The sequence below is a fragment of the Panthera onca genome, chromosome C2 (genome assembly GCF_046562875.1).
Source record: "Panthera onca isolate mPanOnc1 chromosome C2, mPanOnc1 haplotype 2, whole genome shotgun sequence".
Taxonomy (NCBI): Eukaryota; Metazoa; Chordata; class Mammalia; order Carnivora; family Felidae; genus Panthera; species Panthera onca.
The window spans coordinates 132454042-132480292 of NC_138347.1; the positions used below are offsets into that span (position 1 = coordinate 132454042).

The 26251-nt window shown below is 41.6% G+C and overlaps 1 protein-coding gene across 2 annotated transcripts in view; it reads right to left on the bottom strand.

Moving 5' to 3' along the window:
- LOC132683079 (collagen alpha-4(VI) chain-like) overlaps positions 1-26251 on the bottom strand; it is a 117164-nt gene that overhangs the window by 4135 nt on the left and 86778 nt on the right. Inside the window, exons 33-36 of one of the 2 annotated variants that reach the window (XM_060638650.3) lie at positions 8225-8315; positions 6046-6729; positions 4015-4111; positions 3312-3529 (exon numbers count right to left, since the gene is read on the bottom strand). In XM_060638650.3, coding sequence (XP_060494633.3) covers positions 3312-3529; positions 4015-4111; positions 6046-6729; positions 8225-8315 — 1090 coding nt within the window. The remainder of the gene's footprint in view (positions 1-3311; positions 3530-4014; positions 4112-6045; positions 6730-8224; positions 8316-26251) is intronic. The other variant, XM_060638651.3, reaches the window with a different exon arrangement.

A 26251-nucleotide genomic window follows, 5' to 3' on the forward strand; every position in this document is an offset into this window, starting at 1 on the left:
CTCTGAGGTATTCTTTGTAACCTAACACTCAGAGTTTTCAGTTTTATTCTATCAGTAGGATATGGCATGGGGGGCAATGAGTGTTCACCCAAGCAATTAGTGCTAGCCCCCCAATTTTACACTTACATTATTTTCACCATGGATATTAACTTTTGTCTTATTAGAAAGATCCAACAACAGCATTACTCAAACAGGTCCATAAAATCCAAGAATGAAGGGGAAAAAAGGGGGAGAGAAAGAAGTTTGTTGGACAGGTATGGGTCTGTCTCCTAGTATATATGTCTTATCATGCAGTCCTATCTGCAGGGGGGAAAAAAACACACAAAAAATAGAGCTGTGTGCTTTGGAGAATACACTGAAATTGAAAATATACCAAGAGCAGCCTTGTTCTGTGAAAAGAGAGGATACTCATTTAATTCTTCACAAGCAGGTGCAATGAATGGTTGCCGGTGTTGTGGCAGAATTTAACTGAAGATGCAGGGACACAAAGGAGGCTATGAAAATTTAATATCTCCCTGGGCCAGAATAGACTCTAAGTAGAGGTGAAACTTGACCTGAGCAGTCAAAGGTGAGTAGATGTGGTATAGGTGGACACCGTAGACAGGATGCAGAAGGGCAGGTGAGAGTGAGCACCTCCATGGTGGCTCGGGATAAATAACAGGGCATCAGGGGTAAATAGTGCAAAAGGCATCTGCAGGGGAGTGGCAGCCAATGAGGCCCCGGAGGACCACAGCAGGGGTGTGATCACAGAGGCATGTGTCCCTTACCCTGGCACGGAAACATTGTTTGCTAAATGATGGGGAAATACAGAAGAAGAGAAACGGCATGGCCACATGTGCAGGAACATCAGAAAATGAACTTGGTGCTCAAACTGCAAGTGGAAGCAAGACAAATGAGACCAGATGGAGAACTCCACAGTTACACTTGAAGGGAAAGCCAAGCTGTGGGGAGGAAGATGCAGGAAAGAGAGATGGACCTTGGAGACGCCAAGGAGTAAGTCACACCAACATCTGGTCACCAGCTGGAGGTGGCAGGCGAGGAGAGAATGAGAAGCGTGATGTTTGGGTTTTGACTTTCCATTCCTGGGCTGATGGTGGTGCATTCCAGTAAAGGAACAGAGGAGGAGAAGGAATGAATGGGAAAGACAAATCCAGCTCATTTAACTGAATTTGTTTGAGATGACTGAGGGCATGTGCCGTGGTGCAATGTGGAGGGTAGGTGAATACACTGGTCTGCAGCTCAAGAGAGTGAAGGTAGAAGATAGGGATTTGGAGCACACACAGGGGAGAGCTGAAGTCATGGCAGGAAAGCTCGCCCCCGGGCATGTGCGCAGAGTGCTCAGGGGGCTGACCGCAGCCCCTGGGGGAGAGTATTGCGGGTTCACCATGAAATTAACTAAGCCTAAGCTTCTGGGCCCTTCACCTGCATAATCCTCTTCTAAAGAAATACTCTTTGTACTGAATTGTTATAATTTTGTTTTCTTAAAGAGAGGCTTAAATGTAGGCGTTGTGTAAACATCAGGTTCCATGAAACCTAGACCCCCGCTGTGAGGATGGCGGGGGGGGGGGGGGGGGGGGGGGGGAGGAGGAGCCCACAGGATAGACTAGTCCGGAGTGGAAGACCAAGATAAGAATGCTATATCTGAAGCTAAGAGAGGATGAGGTTTGAAGAGGAGGCTAGTGGTTAACAGTCCCCAAGGAACCCAAGTCAGTGAGGCTTGAAAGAGCCCTTTGGTCTTTCCCGGCAGTTTGGAACATGCTTGAAGACAAGGGCTTGCTCTCTTCTCTGAGTAGACGGCTGGAGGAGAAGGTGTGCAGCCAGGCATATGGGATGTCACAGGAAGTTGTACCTGGCCACCTTTATTTCTTTTCAAAGCAAAAAAAATCATAAAAATAAAATAAGGGCATCAGCTAGAGGAAGAGACGTGGCTGAAGGAGCTTGAGGAGGTGGTGAAGGTTTAGGGTGCCCTTGGAATGCATCAGGAGAGGAACTGACCAGAGCCACGTTACAGAGGGGTGGGAAATTTGGGGGGACTTGCGGCCTCAGTGTTTGGCTGCGAATGGGATCGGATTCGATAACCAGTAAGCTCTCCTCCATCTCTTTCACTTTGAACGTGAGGGATACTGAGCCTTAGAGCAGTTGTCACACTTGTTTGCTCAGTGGACTCGCTGGGTAAGTTCCACACCCAGAGACCGTGACTGCATTGGTCTGGGCTGAGGTCTAGGCATTGACAGTTTTTGGATTCCAAGGCGGTTCTGGTGTACAGCCAAGACTTAAAATCATTGCTTTAGTAAGATTACCTGAGGATATTATATACTGAAAATATAATAACTGACAAGGTAAGTTCTTCCATGCCTAATGTTCAGCCTAAGGAGGTGAAACGTTGCTGTCTATGCCAGGAGTCCCAATTCCTAGATCTTTCTGGTTTTGTTATTTCCCTTTGGACATGTGTTTGCGTTAGAATCCAAGAGGTAGGACATACCATTGATATCTTAATAGCTAACTTGTATCCCTCTCTGGGGCAAACACATGCATTATCAAGTTTCATTCCTCAAATAATCCTATGAAGTAAAGATTCACATAATCCCCATTTTACAGATCAGAAAACTGAGCCACAGAAGGATTAAATAATTTTCCCATGGCCACCTAGTTTCCCATGGTAAACCATCTGGGCACATTCAAAACTTCTAGGCCATTATCTTTCATTTAACCTAAGTAGGGCTGACCCCACCACTCACTAGAAACCTCTTTCAGCTATCTTGTCCCTGCCTTTTCAAAACGTCAGAGTCCCACCCCACCCCATATCTCTTCCCAATGTGTTCACTGTTTTTCTTACCTTGCTGATTCCGTGGAATCATGGCATTTGCATTACTATCTGCTGTACTCAAAACTGATCCTATTTTTCTATTGTTTTAGATGGATCCAAAATGTTCCTTAAACTTGGTCAGTTTATATGTAGCCACTCATAGAGGAAGGAACCTTCTACTTTCCTTCAAGGTCAGGAGGATGTTCACCACTTCTGCAATAGATCATTGCTTCTGGCCATGAAGTAAACACTTCATAGGGTCTGTCTCATAATACTCCCTGAAAAAACTGCTGTTCAGCTCCACCTTTACAGTCAGAGGAAAGTTAGCCTTCATATGTTTTCTTCAATTAATTTCTTTGGTTGCGTACATGAATTTGCGCATTTGAAAGGAAAAGGTGTATTAAAAGCCAACATTTGCATGTGAACACAGCGCACAGGAATTAAAAAAAAAAATTAAAACAACCTAAGGAACAAGCAGCAATTTGGTTTTTACCATAGGCAGTACCTGAATTTCTTTTTTTCCCGGTTCGTTTCTGTTTTGCAGGCATTTCTTGTTCATTTCCTTCAGCATCATATACACTCTTCTTATAATTTTCTAGTGCTTCTTGCTGAGTTATAGATTTCACTGTGGCTTTTCTATTCTCCTCTCGGAAAAAGTCTGTCATTTCAAGTGCTTCCAAATCGTCAGCAAAGCCAGATATGCCAACCTGGCCCTTGGGCAACCTGCACAGAGACAATCCATCTCAAATTGGAAAACTGAACCGCAGGAACCGGAAGGTTCAGTTCCCAGTTGACACTGGCAGGCTCAAGAAACTGTAGGTTTTGAGCATTTCCTGATGACTTCGGTATCCAATTAGCTATGTTCTCAGGTTTGGACAAATATCAAAACAATATGTTTAGCATTGTTAATTTTGCCTCTGAGACATGGTATGAGGGGCTGGCAGGGTGTAGTAGAATGGAGACTGTGTTATTTTTTGCTTTTATATACTGATGGGCCCTTTAAATTTTTTATATTGTCCCTATATTACTCTTAACATTAAAAAATAAGAAAACCCAAACCATTTCGGAGTTGTCAAACACAGGAGCATCCTTGCCCCTGTGGTTTGGGTCAGGTCAAGGACTGGCATTGCCTGTGACCTTTCTTTAGGGACAGAGTCTCCTGCAAGGGACAGAGATGTGACACAACCTCAGCTCTGCCTTCAGCCTACCTCCTGGGAGACCTAAATGACTGCAGCAAAGTGTCCCCTCGGTTCGGGCCCCCGCATTTTCTAATGAGCTCTGGAGATGGGTACTGGTTTGCTCCACCTACAAAGAAAATAAAAAATTAAGTCAAGTCAAATCAAGCATAAAATAACATAAAACTTAAAAATAACATAAGCATTGGGGCGCCTGGGTGGCTCGTTCGACTTCGGCTCAGGTCATGATCTCATAGCGCGTGAGTTTGAGCCCCGCATCTGGCTCTGTGCTGACAGCTCGGAGCCTGCAGCCGGCTTCGGATTCTGTGTCTCCCTCTCTCTCTGTCCCTAACCCACTCGCATTCAGTCTCAGTCTCTCTCAAAAATAAATAAACATTTAAAAAAGTTTTTTAAAAAATAACATAAGCATATAGTAAAATAAAGCATAAAAACAAAATGTTGTCCATTAAGACATAAAATTTTAAAGACAAAATAAAATCAAATATGCAATAAAACAAAATAAAAAGCATCCAAAATAAAAATAAAATCAAACAAAACAAAATCCCAAAAGTCCCTGACACAAAATGAAAAAACCATATATATAAAATAAATTCAAATAAAGCATAAAATAAGTACTAAAATACAAGCAAAGAAAAACAAAAAAAAAACATAAAATTCATTCTATCCCATAAATAATATAAAATAAAATCGAACATAAAAGAATATACCAAAACATAAAATTAAACCTAACAAAATAAAACATACAAAAACAAAATGAAATTGGAAAAGACTAGAAAAGTGATTCCCTCCACCTGCTTCTCCCTCAGAGTCACTAAGCCACCAGCCGTCTATTATAATTCTCTCCTGTACCTCCTACGAAGATAAGGAATCTGAAATTCAGAGTGTTTCGATGACTTTCTAGGGTCACACAGCTCACTTGTGGTAAAGCTGGGACTAGCACCAATTCACTGATCTTTGTACTTCTAGAATCCAAGAGGCACAAATGCTGTCAGTACTTCTAAGATGTCCATTAGCTTCCCTTTATTCCTTCAGTGATGAAGGGGCAGCATCCCTCAAGGCCCCAATGGGATGTCATACCCCCTTATCAATGCAGAAGCGAATGTCTCCCTGTAAGGAGAGCAAGAAGGCCTGATGTGTCACAAGGAGGCACCCTGCACATGAGGTGTCTTAGACTGCACGTTGGTAGACAAAGCCCAACAGAAGCTCCTGGAAAGGTGATCGTGATAATACCCTCACCCAACCCTAACGCTCTGCATTATCGTGCTAGGGACACAGGAACCGGCTGTCTATGAATTTGGTTCAACTAGTTCTGACTGGAGGTAGGGATACTAGGACAGGAGGCGGGGAAGAATCTGGGCCAGGACCCACTGGCACAGTGCCCCTTCATCTTCCCTGCTGGCTTCATCCACCCAGCCTGAGGTGGGAGACCCGGGACATCCGTCCTGTGTCCCCAGCTCCTGGAAAGTCTCTGGAGACCTCTGAAAATAAATGTCCTTCGCTCTTCTTATCCAAGGTGTGGTCCATGGACCGGCAGCACTAGCATCGCTGTGAGCTTATTAAAAATGCAGAAGGTCAGGCCTCAACCGAGACCGACTGAGTCAGAATCTACATTTTAACATGATCCCTGGGAGACAGATGTGCACGTTAAAATTCAAGAAGCACTGTTATATGCCACTGGATTCCAGACTCTGTATTCCTGGATACAGAATAACAATAACTATGCCTTAAGTTTGTACAACACTGGGCTTTCAAAGCCCCTCCGCACCCACATTCGAATGTAGGCTTCACAAATAAGGAAGAGACTGTGATCCTCATTTGGGTAAATGAGAAAATCAAAAGGTTAAGCAGAAACCTGAGGCTTCTCAGCCACCAAGTGAGCCACCAAGCCAGCACCAGGCTTGGCACGGTGTCAGGGCAATGATAGCTCAGGGTTTTGAGGCACGCCTCAGCAAGGTGAAGGGTGCAATGGGTGCCTGCTCTCCCAGATGCCAGGTTCTGGTAAGTTCCTCTCCCCACCCCACCCGGAGCGTCCCCAGTGCTTACTTTTTAGGAGGTTCAGGAAGGCCCGGGTGAACCCCTGGGCATAGGCTACTTCTGGGCCTGAGACGCCCTCCAGGCGCAGCAGGTGCTGCTCAGAGGGGAGGCTGGCCACGTCAGTCAGCTCCGCCAGCTCATGGGCCCCTACGCCGGGGCCCAAGGCCAGCACAAACACAGTGATGCCCTTGCACTTGGCCTCCAGGGACAGAGTCCTTAGCTTCTCCCGGTCCCAGGCGCTGGTCTCGCTGGCCACGATGGGGAAGAGGACCCGAACCCGCCTGGGCAGAGGGGCTGCCAGGAGCACCTTCTCTACAGTCCATTCCAGGGCGTGGCCCAGGGCGGGAGCTCCCCGTAGAGGGCCACCGGCGGCCTCGCGGAGGTACCTCTGCATCTGCAGCCGGTGGCCGTAGGAGGTGAGGTGGAAGCCCTCCAGCACAGGGGGTTGCCCCGCACCTGGCCAGAAGCCTGGAGTTGTGTGCATCACCAGGGCCACGCGCGACCCATGGGGGGACGTGCTCGGCTGTGCGGCCACCTCCAGATCGCCGAGCATGGCGTCCACTAGACTCAGGGCGGCATGGTACACGTCAGCCCCAACGCCATAGGAGCTGTCCACCACGAATGCCACGTCCATGTCTACTGCCAGGGGTCCCGGCACGCTCGCCGTGCACTCTGGGGCTGGTCTGCACTTGTCTGGGGAGGAAGCGCCAAGAGAGGCTGGGGTTACCAGGCATCCCTTTCTTTTCCATGCAAACACATTTCCAGCCTCTCAGTAAGAATAGTTGCTGCTGAGATCTACCAGCATTGTGTTAACAAGGCAAGCTGATGGGCCCTGTAAGTAAACGTGCCCATTTTTCAGAAGAAAGGATTCAGAAGATCTGATCCCACACTTAGAAGTTTTTTAACCACTAGGCCACAGCATTCTAATCTCTAGGTTCACACACACCTGCCTGGTTCAGTCCTGGCTCTCTTGGATGAATTATCCAGCCTTTTTCCTGCCTGTTTTCCTTATTTGTCAGATGGAGATAACGATAATAATAACAGTACCTACCTTATGAGGTTGTTTGTGAAGTTTAAATTAAAAAAAAAAATGAGTTAATAGATGTAAGTGCTCAGAACAATGCCTGGTGTATGTAAGAGTTCAAGCTCAATAAATACCAGCTAGGTTTAAGCTTCTACAGGAGAAAGAACTGAGGCTCCCAGAGGCCATGTGTCAAACGATTTGATGGGTGTGAAAGCAGCTCATCAACTGTAACATATTCTACAAATGGCGGTTACTGTATTTGACTCGACCGAGTTCTCAGAGCCAAATGTCCCATGGCAGTGTTTGGTCTAAGTGTGGATCAGGTAGAGGGAAAAATTAAATCTCCTTTCAGTTTCACCTCACTCTGGCCCCAGATACTATGGGTGTGGATGAGAGCCCTTCACACTTGGGCATGCATGGGCTTTAGTACAAATTTCTCTCTGGCACAGATTAACATGGGGTGCAGCTACAGTGATGAAACCTGGAGACCCAGAGACACTGGATGGCTTGCCAATATCCCACCAGTGGTCAATGGAAGTTCCAGGCTTAGAGCCCAGGACTCTTTTAATTTAATTTAATTTAATTTAATTTAATTTAATTTAATTTAATTTAATTTAAGTATTTTTTAGAGAGGGAGGAGGGGCAGAGGACGAGGGGGAGAGAAAACCCTAAACGGGGCTCCATCTCACGACCATGAGATCATGACCTGAGCCAAAATCAAGAGTCAGAAGCTTAACCAACTCAGTCACCCATGTTCTCCTAGAACCGCGGACCCTTGTGTCTAGCTTCAGAGGTCTGCCTTATACACTAAGGGGTCACTAAGTAAGGAACACAAGCCCAGCCATCTACAGGAGCCTGGCAGCACAGGTAAGAGCAGATCAGGGATAAGACAGTAGGGATGAAAGGGACTATGGGGCACTCACAGATGCCTGCCCCATCAACAGAGGTCAGGCACAACTCGGTTTGGGCTGACTGTGGCCACAAGGGAATGCGGTGTGTGTGTGATTCTCAAGATAATTCCTCAGAAAAAGTGATTCCCAGATTCTAAGACTCTGCACATATCAAGCAAATACACATCTGCAGAGCAGACCTGGCCTGTGGCCACCAGTTAATTCATCCCATTCTAAAAACATCAGTCCTATCAGAAATACTATCTGGGCTTACCATAACACAGAGTGCAGCGGGCCATGTGCTCCACATCCTGTGGACTCTCGGTCTCCCACACGAACACGTGAAATCTGTTGGATCCATCCACCTAATCCAAACACATACACAAGGTTATCATTAGCTGAGTTCAATTTCCAGCCATGCTGTTCATGCTTTTCCCAATTCCGATGAGAAGGACATTAATATGATATTTTTAGAGAACATGTATAATTATATGCATAATTAGAATTTGGTATTATCTATTACAGTCATTTATTGACATTTAATTCTCCAGTTCTAAACTGGATATGAGACTATCATTGTTGTGGGTACGTGCAGGTCTTTTGACTCCCAATGTGTGTAAAACTCAGTCAATGTCATGTCGTGTTGGAATGAAGATCGGGGAGTTGAAGGTTCGGTCATTTATAAATTCCATACATCTGGAGCTGCCCACAGTATGCAAGATGCAGTGTGGTGGGAGTTACAAACACGAACAGGCAGACCCTTCATGGTGGTGGTGGCCATATAGGTAACACAGCATTAAAATACATAGAGGTAGATACCATAAGGGAGGACTTTCTAGCATATTCCTGGTGTTTAGGGCTGGTACATGCCCAAGCCAGAAGCCAAGAGTGAGGAGCCCTCAGGGAAGGCTTTGGGGGAAGGCAAATATGTTTATCTCTTTCCTTCAACCTTTCCAATTATGACTAATTTAATAACTGATATCAAAGCTTAAAAGCAAACTATTAATAAATCAAAGTAGTGATAATGATAATAATAATAATAATAAATCATCCAGCAAAGTCCATGTGACAACTGGTTATCAACAAACCATTCCCTCTTCTTCTTAAGGCCACAACTAGACTACATTTCCCACCCTACCTTGTAGCTATTTAAAAAAATTTTTTTTTAATTAAAAAATTTTTTTGAATTTAAATTGAAGTTAGTTAACATATAGTATAATAATGATTTCAGGAATAGAATTTAGTGATTCATCACTTACATAAAACACCCAGTGCTCATCCCAACAAGCACCCTCCTTACTGCCCATCACCTGTTTAGCCCGTTCCCTACCTACCTCTCCTCCAGCAACCCTGTTTATTCTCTGTATTGAAGAGTTTCTTCTGGTTTGTCTCCCTCTCTGTTTATCTCTTATTTTTGCTTCCCTTCCCCTGTGATCATCTGTTTTGTTTCTTAAATTCTATATATGAGTGAAATCATATCATATTTGTCTTTCTCTGACTTATTTTGCTTAGTTAGCATAATACTCTCTAGTTCTATGCACATTGCTGCAAATGGCAAGATTTCATTCTTTTTGATCGCAGAATAATATTCCATTGTGTGTGTGTGTGTGTGTGTGTGTGTGTGTGTGTGTATACACACACCACATCTTCTTTACCCATTCATCAGTCAATGGACATTTGGGCTCTTACCTATGATTCAGATGTTATTCCTTTTTAATGAGTCACTGAGTTCTCTAAATCTTGTGTCGTGATTTTTTTCCCTTTCTTTCCCTCTTTTTTTCCTGCTTCATCATTCTCCATAATCTTATCTTCCATATGCTGATTTGCACTCTGCTTTGTCCATCCCTGCCATCAGGGCATCTATTCAAGGTTGCATCTCAGTTATAGCCTTTTTAATTTCGGCCTGACTAGAATTTATTTCTTTTATCTTTGCAGAAAGGGATTCTCTGGTGTCTTCTATGCTGTTTTCAACCCCAGCTAGTATTCTTATAATCCTGGCTTTAAATTCTAGTTCAGAAATTCTACTTATATCTGTGTTGATTAAATCTCTGGCCATCATTTCTTCCTGTTCTTTCTTTTGGGGTGACTGCCTTCATCTTGTCATTTTGGAGGAAGAAAAAATTAACCAAAAAAATTAAATTAAAAAAATCAGAAACAAAACAAAAATATCAATTAAGAAAGCTAGATCCTAGGTATGTCTCAGCCTGCTGGTTGAAAGAAGCTTGATAGAGACAAAAGGGAAAGGAAAGAGAAAGAAAAATAAAGGAAATTTTTTAAAAATTAAAAAAATATATATGTAGTAAAGTAAAGGAAATAAAATAGAATAAATTTTTTTAAATTGAAAATAAAATAAATCAAACAAAAAATAATTTGTTCTTTCTGTATCCAAGAAAGAGAAAGAAAACAATTTAAGCAAAAACAGAAGGAAAGAAACTGAATAAACAAACCAGTAAACAGAATGAAATTCAAATGTAGTTACATCCAGTTTCCCCTAGAACTGAAACTGTGAACCACTCTATAGTCCATACACTAAGCAGGTGGAGGGATTTGTGCTGGTCTTCTGGGGGATGTGCCTGGGGGGCTCAGTTGGGTGGGGCTTGGTGTAATGGCTCCATTCTCCACTAGGAAGCACTGCTTAGCTTACTGAGGTGGGTTCATGTGCATGCACACATGGGCGTACAGTAGATGTGAAAATGGCTTCACCCAGCTCCCTAGCCTCTGGTGCCGGAACTTCACACTCCCGTGGACCCGCTGTCAAGCATCCCTCCCCTATCTCAGATGGGGTTATGTTTCAAAACCCCACACTTCAGAAACCCCTGAAGCTTGGACCCACACCAACTCTCTGGGGGAGGGTCTCAATGGCCGAGTGCCACCTTGCCCCAGAAAGTGTTCATGCAATTGCATAGTGGCAGAGATTCAGAGATTATGGCAAATCATAACACACAGGCAGTGCCAGGTTTCATTGTACTCTGTCATCTTTGTCCCAATACCAGCAAACGTGGCTGCTCTCTGGGGTCCATTAGGACCTTTGCCTGTGAGGAGGCTGTATGGTCTCCACCAGATGCACTCCAAGCAGGAGAACCACTTCTCCTCTTGTGGCACACGGGCCCCTCAGACCCCACTGCCTGCTCCTGGGGATTTGCCCTGCTTCCTCAACCAAACACTACCAGGCACTGAGCTTCAAACCTTCAGGCTCTGCTCTCCACTGTTTATATACTGGTGCTATTGAAACTCTCTCTTTCTCTCCATCAATGGTTTTGGGGAACAGATTTCTTGTTTAGTCACCTGCAAGTGTTTTCATTCTTTTTCTCTCTCCAGTTACTTTTGAGGGGAGTGTTTTTCTTGCACGATCCCAACGTGCCACACTCTCCCCCTTTCTCTTTCTCTCTCTGTCCTCTCTGTCTACAAAAACAGCTCCCTACTCTGTGGCTTTTCTCTCCCAATTCACCTCTCCACACCATGTACCTGCCAAGTTCTATGGCTCAAGTTATGCAGATTGTTGTGTTAATCCTCAGATCAATTTCATAGGTGTTCAAAATGGTTTGGTGATGATCTAACTGCATTTCAGGGATGAGAAAATCTCAGGGTCTTCATGCTGCTCTGCCATCTTAACTCCTCCCCACCTTTCCTCGTAATTAATTGGACCATGACTAGGGTCTAGCCAATGTCTAGCAAGCAGACGGATGCCATTTCTAGTGCATGCATATCTGCCAGTCAAATGTAGATGGTCCAGAAAAAGGTTCTGAGGACCTTGGGTATGGTGAGGACATTCATAGGAGCCCAGGTGCTGAAATGGGTCCATAGCACAAAACACTCCTGTCCTCCAATGCACATCAAAGGAATTGCATTATGCCAAAGGATGGCATAAATATTACTTTATTATGATAAGCCACTGAGACTTGGGCATGAATGGTTCCACAGTTAATCTTCTCTGACAGATGCAGATTATTTCCAGGACTTCCAACTCGTGATAAAATTAGGAATACTTTCAGATTATTTCTCTCCAGATGTGAGGTGATTGTTAGGTTAGTCATATCCATCCCATTGTCTGCTCTCTGCCAAACCATGAAGGACAGTGGCCCACTGAGGAGAATCTCCTCCTCCTTCATCCCTGTGGCCAGGACCAAGCAGGCTCTGGACCCTCCTCTGGAATCAAGGACCTAAGGTCTAGGGCTAACATCATGTTACTTTGGAAAATAATTTTCTGTAACATGTACTCCTTATAGAGCTCTTCACTCTGTTTGTTTGGGACTGCAACGTATCCCAAACTTTATCTCTCAGAGTGAGCTTACTTGGAAGAAAATCCCATGTGGAGAAAGAAATATAAAGAGTTGGACTTTTGTTCGTGCTAATGTAACACAAAAAAAAACCCATGGAAACTTTACTAAGACTCTTGAGAAGAAAGGCAAAATGCATCTTCTCTTCTTCCTCACATGGTTATACCTTTTGCTGAATTAGAAATTCACATTAACCAAGATCAATTAAACAGCTACTACATAAAAGCCTTAACAAGCCATGTGGCGATACAAAACTGACATAATCACACGTTCAAAGAGCTTAAAACCTAACAAGAAGGAGAGAAAAACAATTTTCAAGAAAGAAGGAGATCTATTGATATGTTTTAGGAATGTTCATTTCAAGAGCAAGGGATAGAGGGAGTCTGATGCAGATAGCGACATCTAGCACTTTAGGGAGAATGAGTAGGATACTTACTTAGCAAAGAAGCAGGCGAAAGTATTACGGTGTGGAGGAACACCATGTATGAAGGCCCAGAGTAGACAGTGGTTGCCTATAGAATTCTCCCCAGTGTTCCCACTCCCCAGAGATTAGAGAACACCCACCTCCAATGTGCAGCTACACAGCACATGTGAAACCCTGGAACCCCCTCCCCTGACAGATGGAAGAAGCTGACATGAAGGAAAAGTGCAGAGTTGCCAAAAGTCAACATTCTGATTTACTCCAAATGGTCATCAGATCTGAATACTGACCAAACCAGATACATCATCAGGAATTAAAGAGAAGAGCGTAGGCACAGATATGACACATTGATGGCTTTACTGGAATCCACAAGAGACAATGTGAAATGCTTCTGAAAGCAGGACCCATAGCAATGTTCCAGAAGCTGTGAGAGGTTCAAAATCATCCTAGGAGTATCAATTTTATGCAAAGAGTTGTGGGGAAATGCTAAGTTAGTGTATATTATTTTTAAACCACAGGAAACCTAGGTGAAGTGTATTACAAAATGCAGGATTTGTGTGGAATTTTAAGATACTATGAAGAACTTCAAAGAAATTCAAACATCTCCCCAAGTTTGACCCATGGGAAGGGTCCTCTGCCATAGTTGGCTGTGCGACCTTGGACAAGCCTCTGGCCTCTAATTCCTCAGCAACAGAGTTTAGGATCTGAATGGATGCCATGGGATTTCTTTCTGTTTCAATACAGCCTGGTCTTCAGTTACAGTCTTCTGTATTTGCCTCATGTTCAGGACACTGTGTTACCTTTTCAACTCTGAGCAACTCAGAAGATATAACTATTCCATCTCTTGTACGCTTCTTGGAAAATTACCAAATTCAACTGAATTGGAATAGTTACAAACTTACATCTTTTTAAAAACTTTTCTTAGGGAGAATAATTTTATGGTCACGCTTAAAATTTTTACTGTTCTTAAAATAAAATTGTGGGAACAAGTACACAAAATCCAATGCAAGTCCACAGGGAAATATGATTCAGTATAGATCCATCTGTATGTAGTTGTTATCAATGAAAAATTAATTACTTTGAATTTGGACTTGCCAGCATGGTCCTTGTCATTGATAAGATGAATGAGACAATTCCTGGGAAAGCTTAAGCAGAGAAACAGTATAGGAGGGAATCCAGTAGAAAGAGAGGAGAAAATTGGCTCTATGATCCTTACTACAAACTCCCATCAGCACCAGAGTAGGAAATTTCAAATATAGAATACCTTAAACACCAAGTGATCTGCTTGGTGGGCGAAGCTTTACAGTGGTTTAAATTGACATGTTTGGTGATTCTCTCAACCAGCCTGCTGAATGCCTGGCTGTGGTCTGTTGGGATTAGTTGTGTATAAAAGACAGGAGTGTATGGAGGAGAGAAGACATGGCACATGGGTTTGTATTAATGTCCTCTTTTGTTTCACAGACAGATATTTTTGTTAAAGGATCCAGACAACCTTCAAACCCTACCCCAATGTTAAAGAAGTATCCATGAGCCCTGAGCTGGAGAGATCCACAGGGTTTGATTCAATGTTTCAGCTGCTGTACTAAGCTGCCAGGGTCATGGGACAATGTTTGTTTCTAGAACTAAGTTGGGAGAGGCTCTTGGCTTGGACAGATGGGAGTAGAAGAGAAGGAACCAAGGGCTGGGAAGGAGGATTTGCTTTGGACGGATGGGGAGCTAACTTGACCCTAAGGAGGGAGAGCTGGAAACCATCTGGCTTCCAGTTGAGGCAAGGACTTGGGGAACAAGAAGGGGAAACTAGACAAATTAGGGAAGGAGACAGAAATAGAAAAAGAGAATCATCATGTAACCTGTGACAGACTCCAGGAGGTTGAGTCCAGCCCCAACTCCTCGCAGTCGGCATGGTCCCATCCCACCCCAAGATTGCTATGAAACAGCTGCCTTCTTCTGGACTCCCTAGGGGTTGGCATTAGATAGAATGGGGTGTCAGGTGGCAGAGTGGGACTTGGGAACCTGACAGATTGGAGTGCAAATTCCAGGATTATGCAGTTTAGAACATGTTGCTTTCCATCTTTTTTTAAAAGTTTATTTTTGAGAGACAGAGATAGAGCATGAGTGGGGGAGGGGCAGAGACAGAGGGAGACAAGCATCCGAAGCAGGCTCCAGACTCTGATCTGTCAGCACAGAGCCTGACGTGGGGCTCGAACTCACAAACCATGAGATCATGACCTGAGCCAAAGTCGGACACTTAACCAACTGAGCCACCCAGGCGCCCTAGGAACAAGTCACTTTACCATTGACCTTCCCTTACCTCATCTGGGAAATGTAGATTATCATTATTAACTTGTGTGATAGTTATGAAGATTAGGCCAACACTCCTCAAATTTAAATGCCCATGCAAACCATCTGCGGATCTTGTTAAAAATGCAGAACCTGATTAATTAGATCGGGTAGAGTCTGAGATTTGGCATTTCTCATGGACCTGGGTAATGCTCATGCTGCCAGTCCCGGGGCCACATTCTGAGAAGTGAGGGGTGAAGGTGACAAGGCATGAAAACCATATAGCACGTGGTTGGAACGTCATAGGTGCTTACTTAATGGAAGCTGTCTAATTTAATAAATAGTTACTGGGCATAGAGGCACTCTTAAGGTCCTTGAAGCGATGGTAATAATAACAGCTATACACTGAGTATTTAAATAGAAAGTGTCAGTTTTTGTGCCTGTAGACACTATCTCCTAGAACTCTTAGAACAAATCTGTGAGTTTATTCCCATTTTACAGGTGAATAAGTGAGGCTCCAGTGCCAAGAAAACATGTCTAGATAACATAAGGAACAAAAACATAGTGTGAAGCCTAATTGCCTAATTTCTTCCCTTGGTTGCTGATCCTGGCTGTATGGGAGTAACAATCTAATGGAAAATAACAACCCACATGGCCTCGGCAGCAAGTCATCCATGACCTCTGCAAGAGCCTCTTTGAACAACCCAACACTTTCTTCAAAAAAGAATGTCCTCCTCTGGCACAAAAACAGATACTCAGATCAATGAAACAGAATACAAAACCCAGAAATGGACCCAAAAACATATGGGCAACTAATCTTTGACAAAGGAGGAAAGACTATCCAATGGAATAAAGACAGTCTCTTCAGCAAGTGGTGCTGGGAAAACTGGACAGCGACATGCAGAAGAATGAACCTGGATCACTTTCTTACACCATACACAAAAATAAACTCAAAATGTATGAAAGACCTAAATGAAGACAGGAAGCCATCAAAATCCTAGAGGAGAAAGCAGGCAAAAATCTCTTTGATCTTGGCCGCAGCAACTTCTTACTCAACACGTCTCCGCAGGCAAGGGAAACAAAAGCAAAAATGAACTACTGGGACCTCATCAAAATAAAAAGCTTCTGCACAGTGAAGGAAACAATCAGCAAAACTAAAAGGCAACCGACAGAATGGGAGAAGATATTTGCAAATGACATATCAGATAAATGGTTAGTATCCAAAATCTATAAAGCACTCCAAGGAAGACATCCAGATGGCCAAATGACACATGAAAAAATGCTCCACATCACTCATCATCAGGGAAATACAAATCAAAACCACAATGAGATATCACCTCACACCTGTCAGAATGGCTAACATTAACAACTCAAGCAACAACAGATGTCGGTGAGGATACAGAGAAAGAGGACCTCTTCTGCATTGTTGATGGTAATGCAAGCTGGTGCAGCCACTCTGGAAAACAGTATGGAGGTTCCTCAAAAAACTAAAACTAGAACTACCCCACGACCCAGCAATTGCACTACTAGGCATTTATCCAAGGGATATAGGTGTGCTGTTTCAAAGGGACACGTGCACCCCCATGGTTATAGCAGCACTATCAACAATAGCCGAAGTATGGAAAGAGCCCAAATGTCCATCGATGGATGAATGGATAAAGAAGAGGTGGTATATATATACAATGGAGTATTACTCGGCAATCAAAAAGAATGAAATCTTGCCATTTGAAACTACGTGGATGGAACTGGAGGGTATTATGCTAAGGGAAATGAGTCAGTCAGAGAAAGACAAAAATCATATGACTTCACTCATATGAGGACTTTATGAGAGAAAACAGATGAACATAAGGGAAGGGAAACAAAAATAATATAAAAACAGGGAGGGGGACAAAACAGAAGAGACTCCTAAATATGGAGAACAAACTGAGGGTTGCTGGAAGGGTTGTGGGAGGAGGGATGGGCTAAATGGATAAGGGGCATTAAGGAATCTACTCCTGAAATCATTGTTTCACTATATGCTAATTTGGATGTAAATTTTAAAAAATTAAAAATAAAATAAAATAAAATAAAATAAAATAAAATAAAATAAAATAAAATAAATGTCCTCCTCTAACTTTTCTGAGTCCTGAAATTAAACAAAAATTTAAAGTGACCCCCCAAATTTTTTGGCTCTCCTCTTAATGTTTTCATCTTCTAAAGCTGATTTCTTTTGTCTCCATGATAGCCAGCATTCCATTCTTTGGATTTGGATTTTTTTTTTAAAGCAATACATAGAAATAAAAATAGAACCAGTTCATAGATTTATCTCATAGTGTTGTTGTAAAGATAAAATGAATTAATACATGGAAGAACTTAGAACTTCTAAACTCTCTTCCTATTTTTCACTTTTGAACTCAAAATCTTATTGCTGTTGGGAATTCTACACATTGAGCAAGTTATTTAACTTCTCGGTGTGTCAGTCTCATCATCTGAAAAATAGGCTATGATAATAGTTATCTCACTGAGTTGTTTAAGGATTAAAAGACATAAGTGACTTAGCACAGCGCTTGAGTCAATAAACGTGAGCTATTATCCTAGGTAATGTTTCAAAGGAACATGTACTAGACTTTTCATAAAGAAACATGAAATTTGAAACCTGGCACTGAAATTGCATTTTCCCTGCAATCCTCTGCTTTTTAACTTTAAAAATAGGGCAAATATTCTGAGACACGGGCAACTGGACAGCTCTTAACAAATGGGATTAGGGAAAAAGAAAGGTATGGGGACCTGAGCTTGTCTTGTCCCTGAAACACAGCTAGATCAGCATCAAACCATTTTGAACACCTAGAAAATTGGTCTGAGGATTAACACACCAATCTGCACAATTTGAGCAATAGATCTTGGCAGGTATGCAGTGTGGAGAGGTGAATTGGGGGAGAGAAAAGCCATGGTGCCGTGGAAGGTAGGGAGCAATTTTCATGGAGAGAGGACAGAGAAAGAAAGAGAAAGGGGTATAGAGTGCAGTGCATTGGATCCTACAAGAAAAGCACTCCCCCTGAAAGTAGCTGGAGAGAAAGCGAGAGAGAAAGAGTGAAAATACAGAGGACTGGACAAGAAAACTGTTCCCCAAAGCCACTGATGGGGAAAAAGGAGAGGGTTTCAATACTGCCAATTTTCTATAAACAGTGAAGGACAGAGTCTGAAGGTTTGCAGCTCAATGCCTGGTGGTGCTCCAGCAGAAATGCAGGGGCAGCAGAAATGCTCCCTAGGAGCAGACAGTTTAGTCTGAGGGGCCCATATGCCCCACAGAGAAGCAGTTCCTTTGGCTAGAGTGTATTTGGTAGAGACAATATGGCCACGCCATGGGTAAAAGTCCTGGCAGACCCCAGAGAGCTGCCACATTTACTCATATTGGAACAAAGACACCAGAGTGCAGCAAACACTGGTGCCAGCTATGTGTTGTGATTTACCATAAACTCTGAGCCTCTGCCACTGAGTGATCACACGAGCATTTTCCAGGACAAGGTGGCACCTGGCCATTACTCAGCAAGACCCTCCCTGAGGACCAGCACAGGTCCAAACCACAGGAGTCGCTAAAGCGTGGAGTTTTGAAACATAGCCCTGTGTGAGACAAAACTCTGGATGGAGGCACCACCTGGCAGGTAGACAGCTTGGACAAAGATAGGGTAAAGGCAGAGAGTTGAGGACAGCCTGAGACAAAGGAGGAGTGACTGATCATGCATCCGTGAGGGTGCAAAATTCCTGCACTGGAGATTAGAGAGTAGGGTGAAGCCATTTTCACCTCTAGCATGCTCTCACTGATCAACCCCAGTGAGCTAAGCAGTGCCATCAAGTGGTGAACAGACCCATTTACAACAAGCCCTGCCAACCTGTACAACCTAGTGGCATATCTCCACTAGGGCAAGTCAGCCTGAGAATTAGAGCAGCAAGACCCTCCCCAAGAAGACCAGCACAATCCCTTCCACTCTGCAAAGTTCTAGTTCTAAGGGAAACTTGATATAGCTTCAATTGGATTTCATTTTGTTTGCTTGTTTGTTCATTTTCCTTGCTTCTTTTTCTGCTTATGTTGCTTTTTCTCTTTATTTTGTTTCTTTTTCTTTCTTGGAAACAGCACATTTTTTATTCTATTTTATTATTTTAAAAAAATCTTTTTTTTTTCATTTTTTAGCTTTTTTTTCCTTTTGTCTTTTCTATCAAGCTTCTCTCAAAAAGTAGACCAAAACACACCTTGAATCTAGCTTCCTTTATCTGATTGTGGGTTTTTTTTTTAATTTTTTAATTTTAATTTTACATTTAATTTTATTAATTTTTTTTCATCCTCCCAAAATGACAAGATGGAGAAATCCACCCCCCAAAAAAGAACAGGAAAAAATGACAGCCAGGGATTTAATCAATACAAAATAGGTAAGATGTCTGAACTGGAATTTAAAACCACAATTATAAGAATACTAGCTTGGGTTCAAATAAGCATAGAAGACATCAGAGAATCCCTTTCTGTGGAGATAAAAGAAATAAATTCTAGTCAGGCTGAAATTAAAAGTGCTATAACCGAGATGCAATCTTGAATGGATGCTGTGACAGCATGGAAGGATGAAGCAGAGCAGTGAATCAGCAATATAGAAGAAAAATTATGGGGGCACCTGGGTGACTCAGTTGGTTAAGCATCCGGATTTCAGCTCAGGTCATGATCTCAATGTTTGTGAGTTTGAGCCCCACATCAGGCTGTCTGCTGTCAGTATGGAGCCTGTTTAGGATTCTCTCTCCCTGTCTCTCTCTGCTCCACTCCCACTTGTGCTCACTCTTTCGCAAAAATACATAAACATCAAAAAAAAAAAAAAAAAGATAAAATTATGGAGAATAATGAAGCAGGAAAAAAAGAGGGAAAGAAAGGGGAAAAAAAAAGACTTAGAGAACTCAGTGACCCATTGAAAAGGAATAACATCTGAATCATAGGAGTCCCAGAAGATTAAGAGAGAGAAAAGGGGGCAGAAGGTTTATGTGAGCAAATTATAGCAGGAAACTTCTCTAATCTGGGGATGGACACAGACATCAAAATCCAAGAAGCACAGAGAACTCCCATAAATTCAACAAAAACTGACCATCACCAAGGCATATCATAGATTACAAAACACATAAACAACGAAAAAAGCTTGAAAGCAGCAAAGGAAAGAAGTCCTTAACCTACAAGGGAATACAGATCAGGTTGGCAGCAGATCTATCCACAGGAACTTGACAGGCCAGAAAGGAGTGGCAGGATATATTCAACATGCTGAATGGGAAAAATATGCAGCCAATAATTCTTTATCCAGCAAGGCTGTCATTCAAAATAGGAGAGATAAAGAATTTCCCAGGCAAACAAACACTGAAGGAGTTCGTGACCACTAAACCAGTCCTGCAAGAAATTTTAAGGAGGACTCATTGAGTGGAGAAAAAACAAAACAAAACAAAACAAAACAAGACCAAAAGCAACAAGGACTGGAAAGGACCAGAGAACATCACCAGAAATACCAACTCTACAGGCAACACAATGGCAATGAATTCATATCTTTCAATAATCACACTGAATGTAAATGAACTATACTCCAATCAAAAGACATAGGGTATCAGTATGGATAAGAAAACAAGACCCACCTATATGCTGCCTACAAGAGACTCATTTTAGACCTAAAGATGTCTGCAGATTGAACGTGAGGGGATGGAGGATCATCTATGCTGCTCATGGACGTCAAAAGAAAGACAGAGTAGCCATAATCATATCAGACAAACTAGATTTTAAAACAAAGACTGTAACAAGATATGAAGAAAGGCCTCATATCATAATGGAGGAATCTATCCACCAAGGAGATCTAACAAGTATAAATATTTATGCCCCAACTTGAAACACCCAAATATATAAATCAGTTAATCACAAACATAAACTCATCAATAATAATAATACCATAATATTAGGGGACTTTAACACCCAATTTACAACAATGGACAGATCATCTAAGCAGCAAATCAACAAGGAAACAATGGCTTTGAATGACACACTGGACCAGATGGGACTTAACAGATACATTCAGAACATTTCATTCTAAAGCAGCAGAATACACATTCTTCTCGAGTGCAGGTGGAACATTCTCTGGAATAGATCACATACTGAGTCACAAATCAGCCTCAACAAGCACTAAAGATCGAGATCATACCATGCATATTTTCAGATCACAACACTATGGAACTTGAAATCAACAACAAGGAAAACATTGCAAAGCCCTCAAATACATGGAGGTTGAAGAACGTACTACTAAAGAATGGATGGATTACCCAAGAAATTAAAGAGGAAATTACAAAGTACATGGAAACCAATGAAAATGAAAACAAGACAATCCCAAATCTTTGGGATGCAACAAAGGTGGTCATAAGAGGGAAGTATATAGCAATCCAAGCCTTCCTAAAAAGGAAGAAAGGTCTCAAATGCACAACCTAAACTTACACTTAAAAGAGCTGGAAAAAGAACAGTAAATAAAGCCCCAAACCAGCAGAAGATGGGAAATCAATAATACTGAAATCAAAAAAATAAAAAAAGAGTAGAACATATCAATGAAACTAGCAGCTGGTTCCTTGAAAGAATTAACAAAATTGATAAACCCCTAGCCAGATTGATCAAAAATAAAGAGGAAAGGACCCAAATAAATAACAAATGAAGGAGGAGAGATGACAAACAGCATTGCAGAAATACAAACAATAAAAAGAGAATATTATGGGCAATTATATGCCAATAATTGGGCACTCTGGAAGAAATGGATAAATTCCTAGAAACATATAAACTACCAAAACTGAAACAAGAAGAAATAGAAAATTTGAACAGACCTCTAACCAGTAAAGATATCGATTCAGTAAACAAAAATCTCCCAACAAGAGTCCAGGGCTGCATGGCTTCCCAGGGGAATTCTAGCAAAGATTTAAAGAAGAGCCAATACCTAATCTTTTGAAGCTGTTCCATAAAATAGAAATGGAAGGAAATTTTCCAAACAATTATATGAGGCCTGCATTACCTTGATTCCAAAACCAAAGACCCACTAAAATAAGAATTATAGACCAATATCCCAATTAACGTGGATGCAAAAATTCTCAACACATTACTAGCCAATCTAATGCAACAATATTTTAAGAGTTATTAACCACAATCAAGTGGGATTTATTCCTGGGATGCAGGGGGTGGCTCAATATCTGCAAATCTATCAATGTGATACACCACATTAATTTAAAAAAGAATAAGAACCACATGATCCTCTCAATAGATGCAGAAAAAAACATTTGACAAAATACAGCATCCTTTCTAGATAAAAACCCTCAGGAAAATAGAGACAGAAGGAACATACCTCAGGATCATAAAGGCCATATACAGACGACCCACAACTACTATCATCTTCAATGGAGGAAAAACTGACAGCTTTCTCCCTAAAGTCAGGAACACGACAGGGATGTCCACTCTCACCACTGTTCAACATAGCACTGGAAGTCCTAGCCTCAGCAATCAGACAATGCAAAGAAATAAAAGGCATACAAGGAAGAAGTGAAACTTTCATTCTTCACAGATGACATGATACTTTGTGTGGGATACCCAAAAGACTCCATCAAAAAACTGCCAGAACTCCTACATGAATTCAGAAAGTTGGTGAATATAAAGTCAATGTACAGAAATCATTTGCCTTTCTATACACCAATAATGAAGCAGCAGAAAGCAAAATCGAGGAATCAATCCCATTTATAATTGCACCAAAAACTATAAGGTAACTATAAATAAACCTAACCAAAAAGGTAAAAGATTTGTATTCTGAAAGCTATAGAAATTTTGTGACAGAAATTGAAGAAGACACAAAGAAATGAAAAATATTCCATGCTCAGGGATTGGAAGAACAAACATTGTTAAAATGTCTATACTACCCAAAGAAATCTACACATTCAATGCAATCCGTATCACAATAACATCACCATTCTGCACAGAGCTAGAACAATCAATCCTAAAATGTGTGTGGAACCAGAAAAGGCCTCAAATAACCAAAGTAATGTTGAAAAAGAAAACCAAAGCTGGAGGCATCACATTTCTGGACCTCAAGCTGTATTACAAGGCTGTAATCATCAAGACAGTATGGTACTGGCACAAAAACAGATGCATAGATCAATGCAACAGAATAGAGAACCCAGAAATAGACCCACAAACATATGGTCAGCTAATGTTCAACAAAGCAGGAAAGAATATCCAATGGAAAAAAGACTGTCTCTTCAGCAAATGGTGTTAGGAAAACTGGACAGTGACATGCAGAAGAATGGACCTGGACCACTCTCTTACACCATACACAAACTAAACTCAAAATGGATGAAAGACCTAAATGTGAGATAGGAAACCATCAAAATCCTAGAGGGGAGAACAGGCAACAATCTCTTTGACATCGGCCGCAGCAACTTCTTACCAGACATGTCTCCAGAGGCAAGGAGAACATAGCAAAAATGAACTATTGGGACTTCATCAAGATAAAAAAGCTTCTACACAGTGAAGGAAATAATCAACAAAACTAAAAGGCAACTGATGGAATGGGGGAAGATATTTGCAAATGACATATCAGATAAAACGTTAGTATCTATAAGGAATTTATCAAACTCAACACCCACAAAACAAATAATCTGGTAAAGAAATGGGCAGAAGTCATGAAGTAACACTTTTCCAAAGAAGACATCCATATGGCTAACAGAGACATGAAAAGATGCTCAACATCACTCATCATCAGGGAGATACAAATAAAAACCACAATGATATACCACCTCACCCCTGTCAGAATAGCTAAAATCAACAACCCAAGAAATAACAGATGTTGGCAAGTATGCAGTGAAGGGGGAACACTTTTGCACTGCTGGTGGGAATGTAAACTGGTGCAGCCACTGTGGAAAACCATACGGAGGTCAAAAGATTAAAAACAGAACTACCCTATGACCCAGAAATTACACTTCTAGTTTATTTATCCAAAGGATACACAGATGCTGATTCGAAGGGGCCCATGCACCCCAGTGTTTATAGCAGCACTATCAACAGTATCCATGTTATGGAAAGAGCCCAAATGTCCATCAACAGACAAATGGATAAAGAAGAAGTGGTATATACATATATACAATTCCTTGGCGATCAAAAAGAATAAAATCTTGTCATTTGCAACAACGTGGATCAAACTAGAGGGTATTATGCTAAGCGAAATAAGTCAGTCAGAGAAAGACAAATATCATATGATCTCACCCATATGTGGAATTTAAGAAACAAAACAGATGAACATCAGAGAACGGAAGGAAAAATAAGATAAGATAGGGGCGCCTAGGTGGCTCAGTCAGTTGAGAGTCCAGCTCTTGATTTTGGCTCAGGTTGTGATCTCACAGTTTGTGAGATTGAGACCCGTGTCAGGCTCCACGTTGAGCCTGGATTCTGCTTGGGATTCTGTTTCCCTCTCTCTCTGCCCCTCCCCTGCTTGCGCGGTCTCTCTCTCAAAATTAAATCAACATTAAAATAAAAATAAATAATAAAAATAAAATATAAAATAACAATAAATATAAATATTATATAAATATTTATATATAATATATGAACTTATATTTGTTATAAAATCTATAAAATAAATATTTATGTATATAAAATATATAAAAATATTTTATATAAATATAAAATAACAACAAACATAGAATAAAATGAAAACAGAAAGTGAAGAAACCATAAGAGACTCTTAAACACAGAAAACAAACTGAGGGTTACTGGAGGGGAGGAGAGGGGCTAGATGGGTGATGGGCATTAGGGAGGACACTTGTTGGAATGAGCACTGTGTGGTATATGTAAGTGATGGATCACTACATTCTACTCCTGAAACCAATACTACATTATATGTTAACTAACTTGAATTTACATAAATTTAAAAAATAAGACCAAGAAAAAAATGGGATCAGGCACAAATAGTCCAAGGCTACAAAACTTTTGATGTTTGTTTATTTTTGTGAGAGACAGAGAGCGTGAGCAAAGGGAGTGACGAGCAGAAAGAGAGGGAGACACAGAATCCAAAGCAGGCTCCAGGCTGTGAGCTGTCAGCACAGAGCCTGGCATGGGGCTCAAACTCATGGACTGTGAGATCATGGCCTGAGCCGAAGTCAGACGCTTTACCAACTGAGCCACCCAGGCGCCCCATGGCTTCTTTATATTCTAGGTGTCCTTTTAGATTGTGGCTTTTTTTTCTGTGCCTCAGGGCAGACAAGTCTGTTCAGGGTTCCCTCCACATAGCCTTCCCCACTGCAGTTCAACATCAAAGGTGAAGTTCCCTTCATTGCCATGTCAGCGTCTCTCTTGCCTTTCCCTCTGTAGTGTCTCTTTCGATGTGCAGAAGCTGTTCAGTCAGCCCTCAGTTCTTCAAGAGGAATTGCTCTATAAGTGGATCTGTGTGTTCATAGAGAAGTTGTGTTCAGAATCTTTCTGCACTGCCATCTTGGACTGGAAGCTGTTTTGTTTTCTTGATAGGTTACCTAGTAATTTATCTATTTTATGAATCTATTTCAGAGAATAACTTTTTAAACTTAATTTTTGTGTCTTTTTATTAAAGCTTTTTTCTGCTTTTATATTAAATATCTTTTGTCATTTGAGATATTGTATTTAAGTCCATTGTAGAAGACACAAATAGCTACATCTAAATGCAGGGGGGGCTAGGAATGTAGCCATTTGCCCATCATTTCCATTACAGTGGTAGAAATGGAAGTTGGATTTAAAAAACTTTTTAAATTTTTTTGTGTTTATTTTTGAGAGAGAGAGAGAACAAATGGGGGAGGGGCGGAGAGAAAGGGAGACACAGAATCCGAAGCAGGCTCCAGGCTCTGAGCTGTCAGCACAGAGCCTGACGTGGGGCTCAAACTCACGGACTGTGAGATCATGACCTGAGCTGAAGTCAGATGCTTAACCAACTGAGCCATGCAGGTGCCCCTACACACTTTTATTTAGAGCTAAGATGACCCAGTGGATGGCTTTAAAAAGTCTTTTCAATATGTCCTACAGCCTTGAGCATGTTTAAATGGAACAAGAAATTAGGGCATCTGTTAATATAATTGTTTCAAATTGAACAACCATCATTTTTCCAGAAGAAGCATGTAAGCATTGTTCTGTGAAATAAAATAACATAGAGGTGAAAGACAAAAAAACAAAACAAAACAAAACAAAACAAAAACAAAAACAAACAAACAAAAAAACCCACAGATAGTCAGAGATTCCTCTGACAGATAATTGTAAAGACAAATTATAGGATATTCCTACTCTCCTAATAGG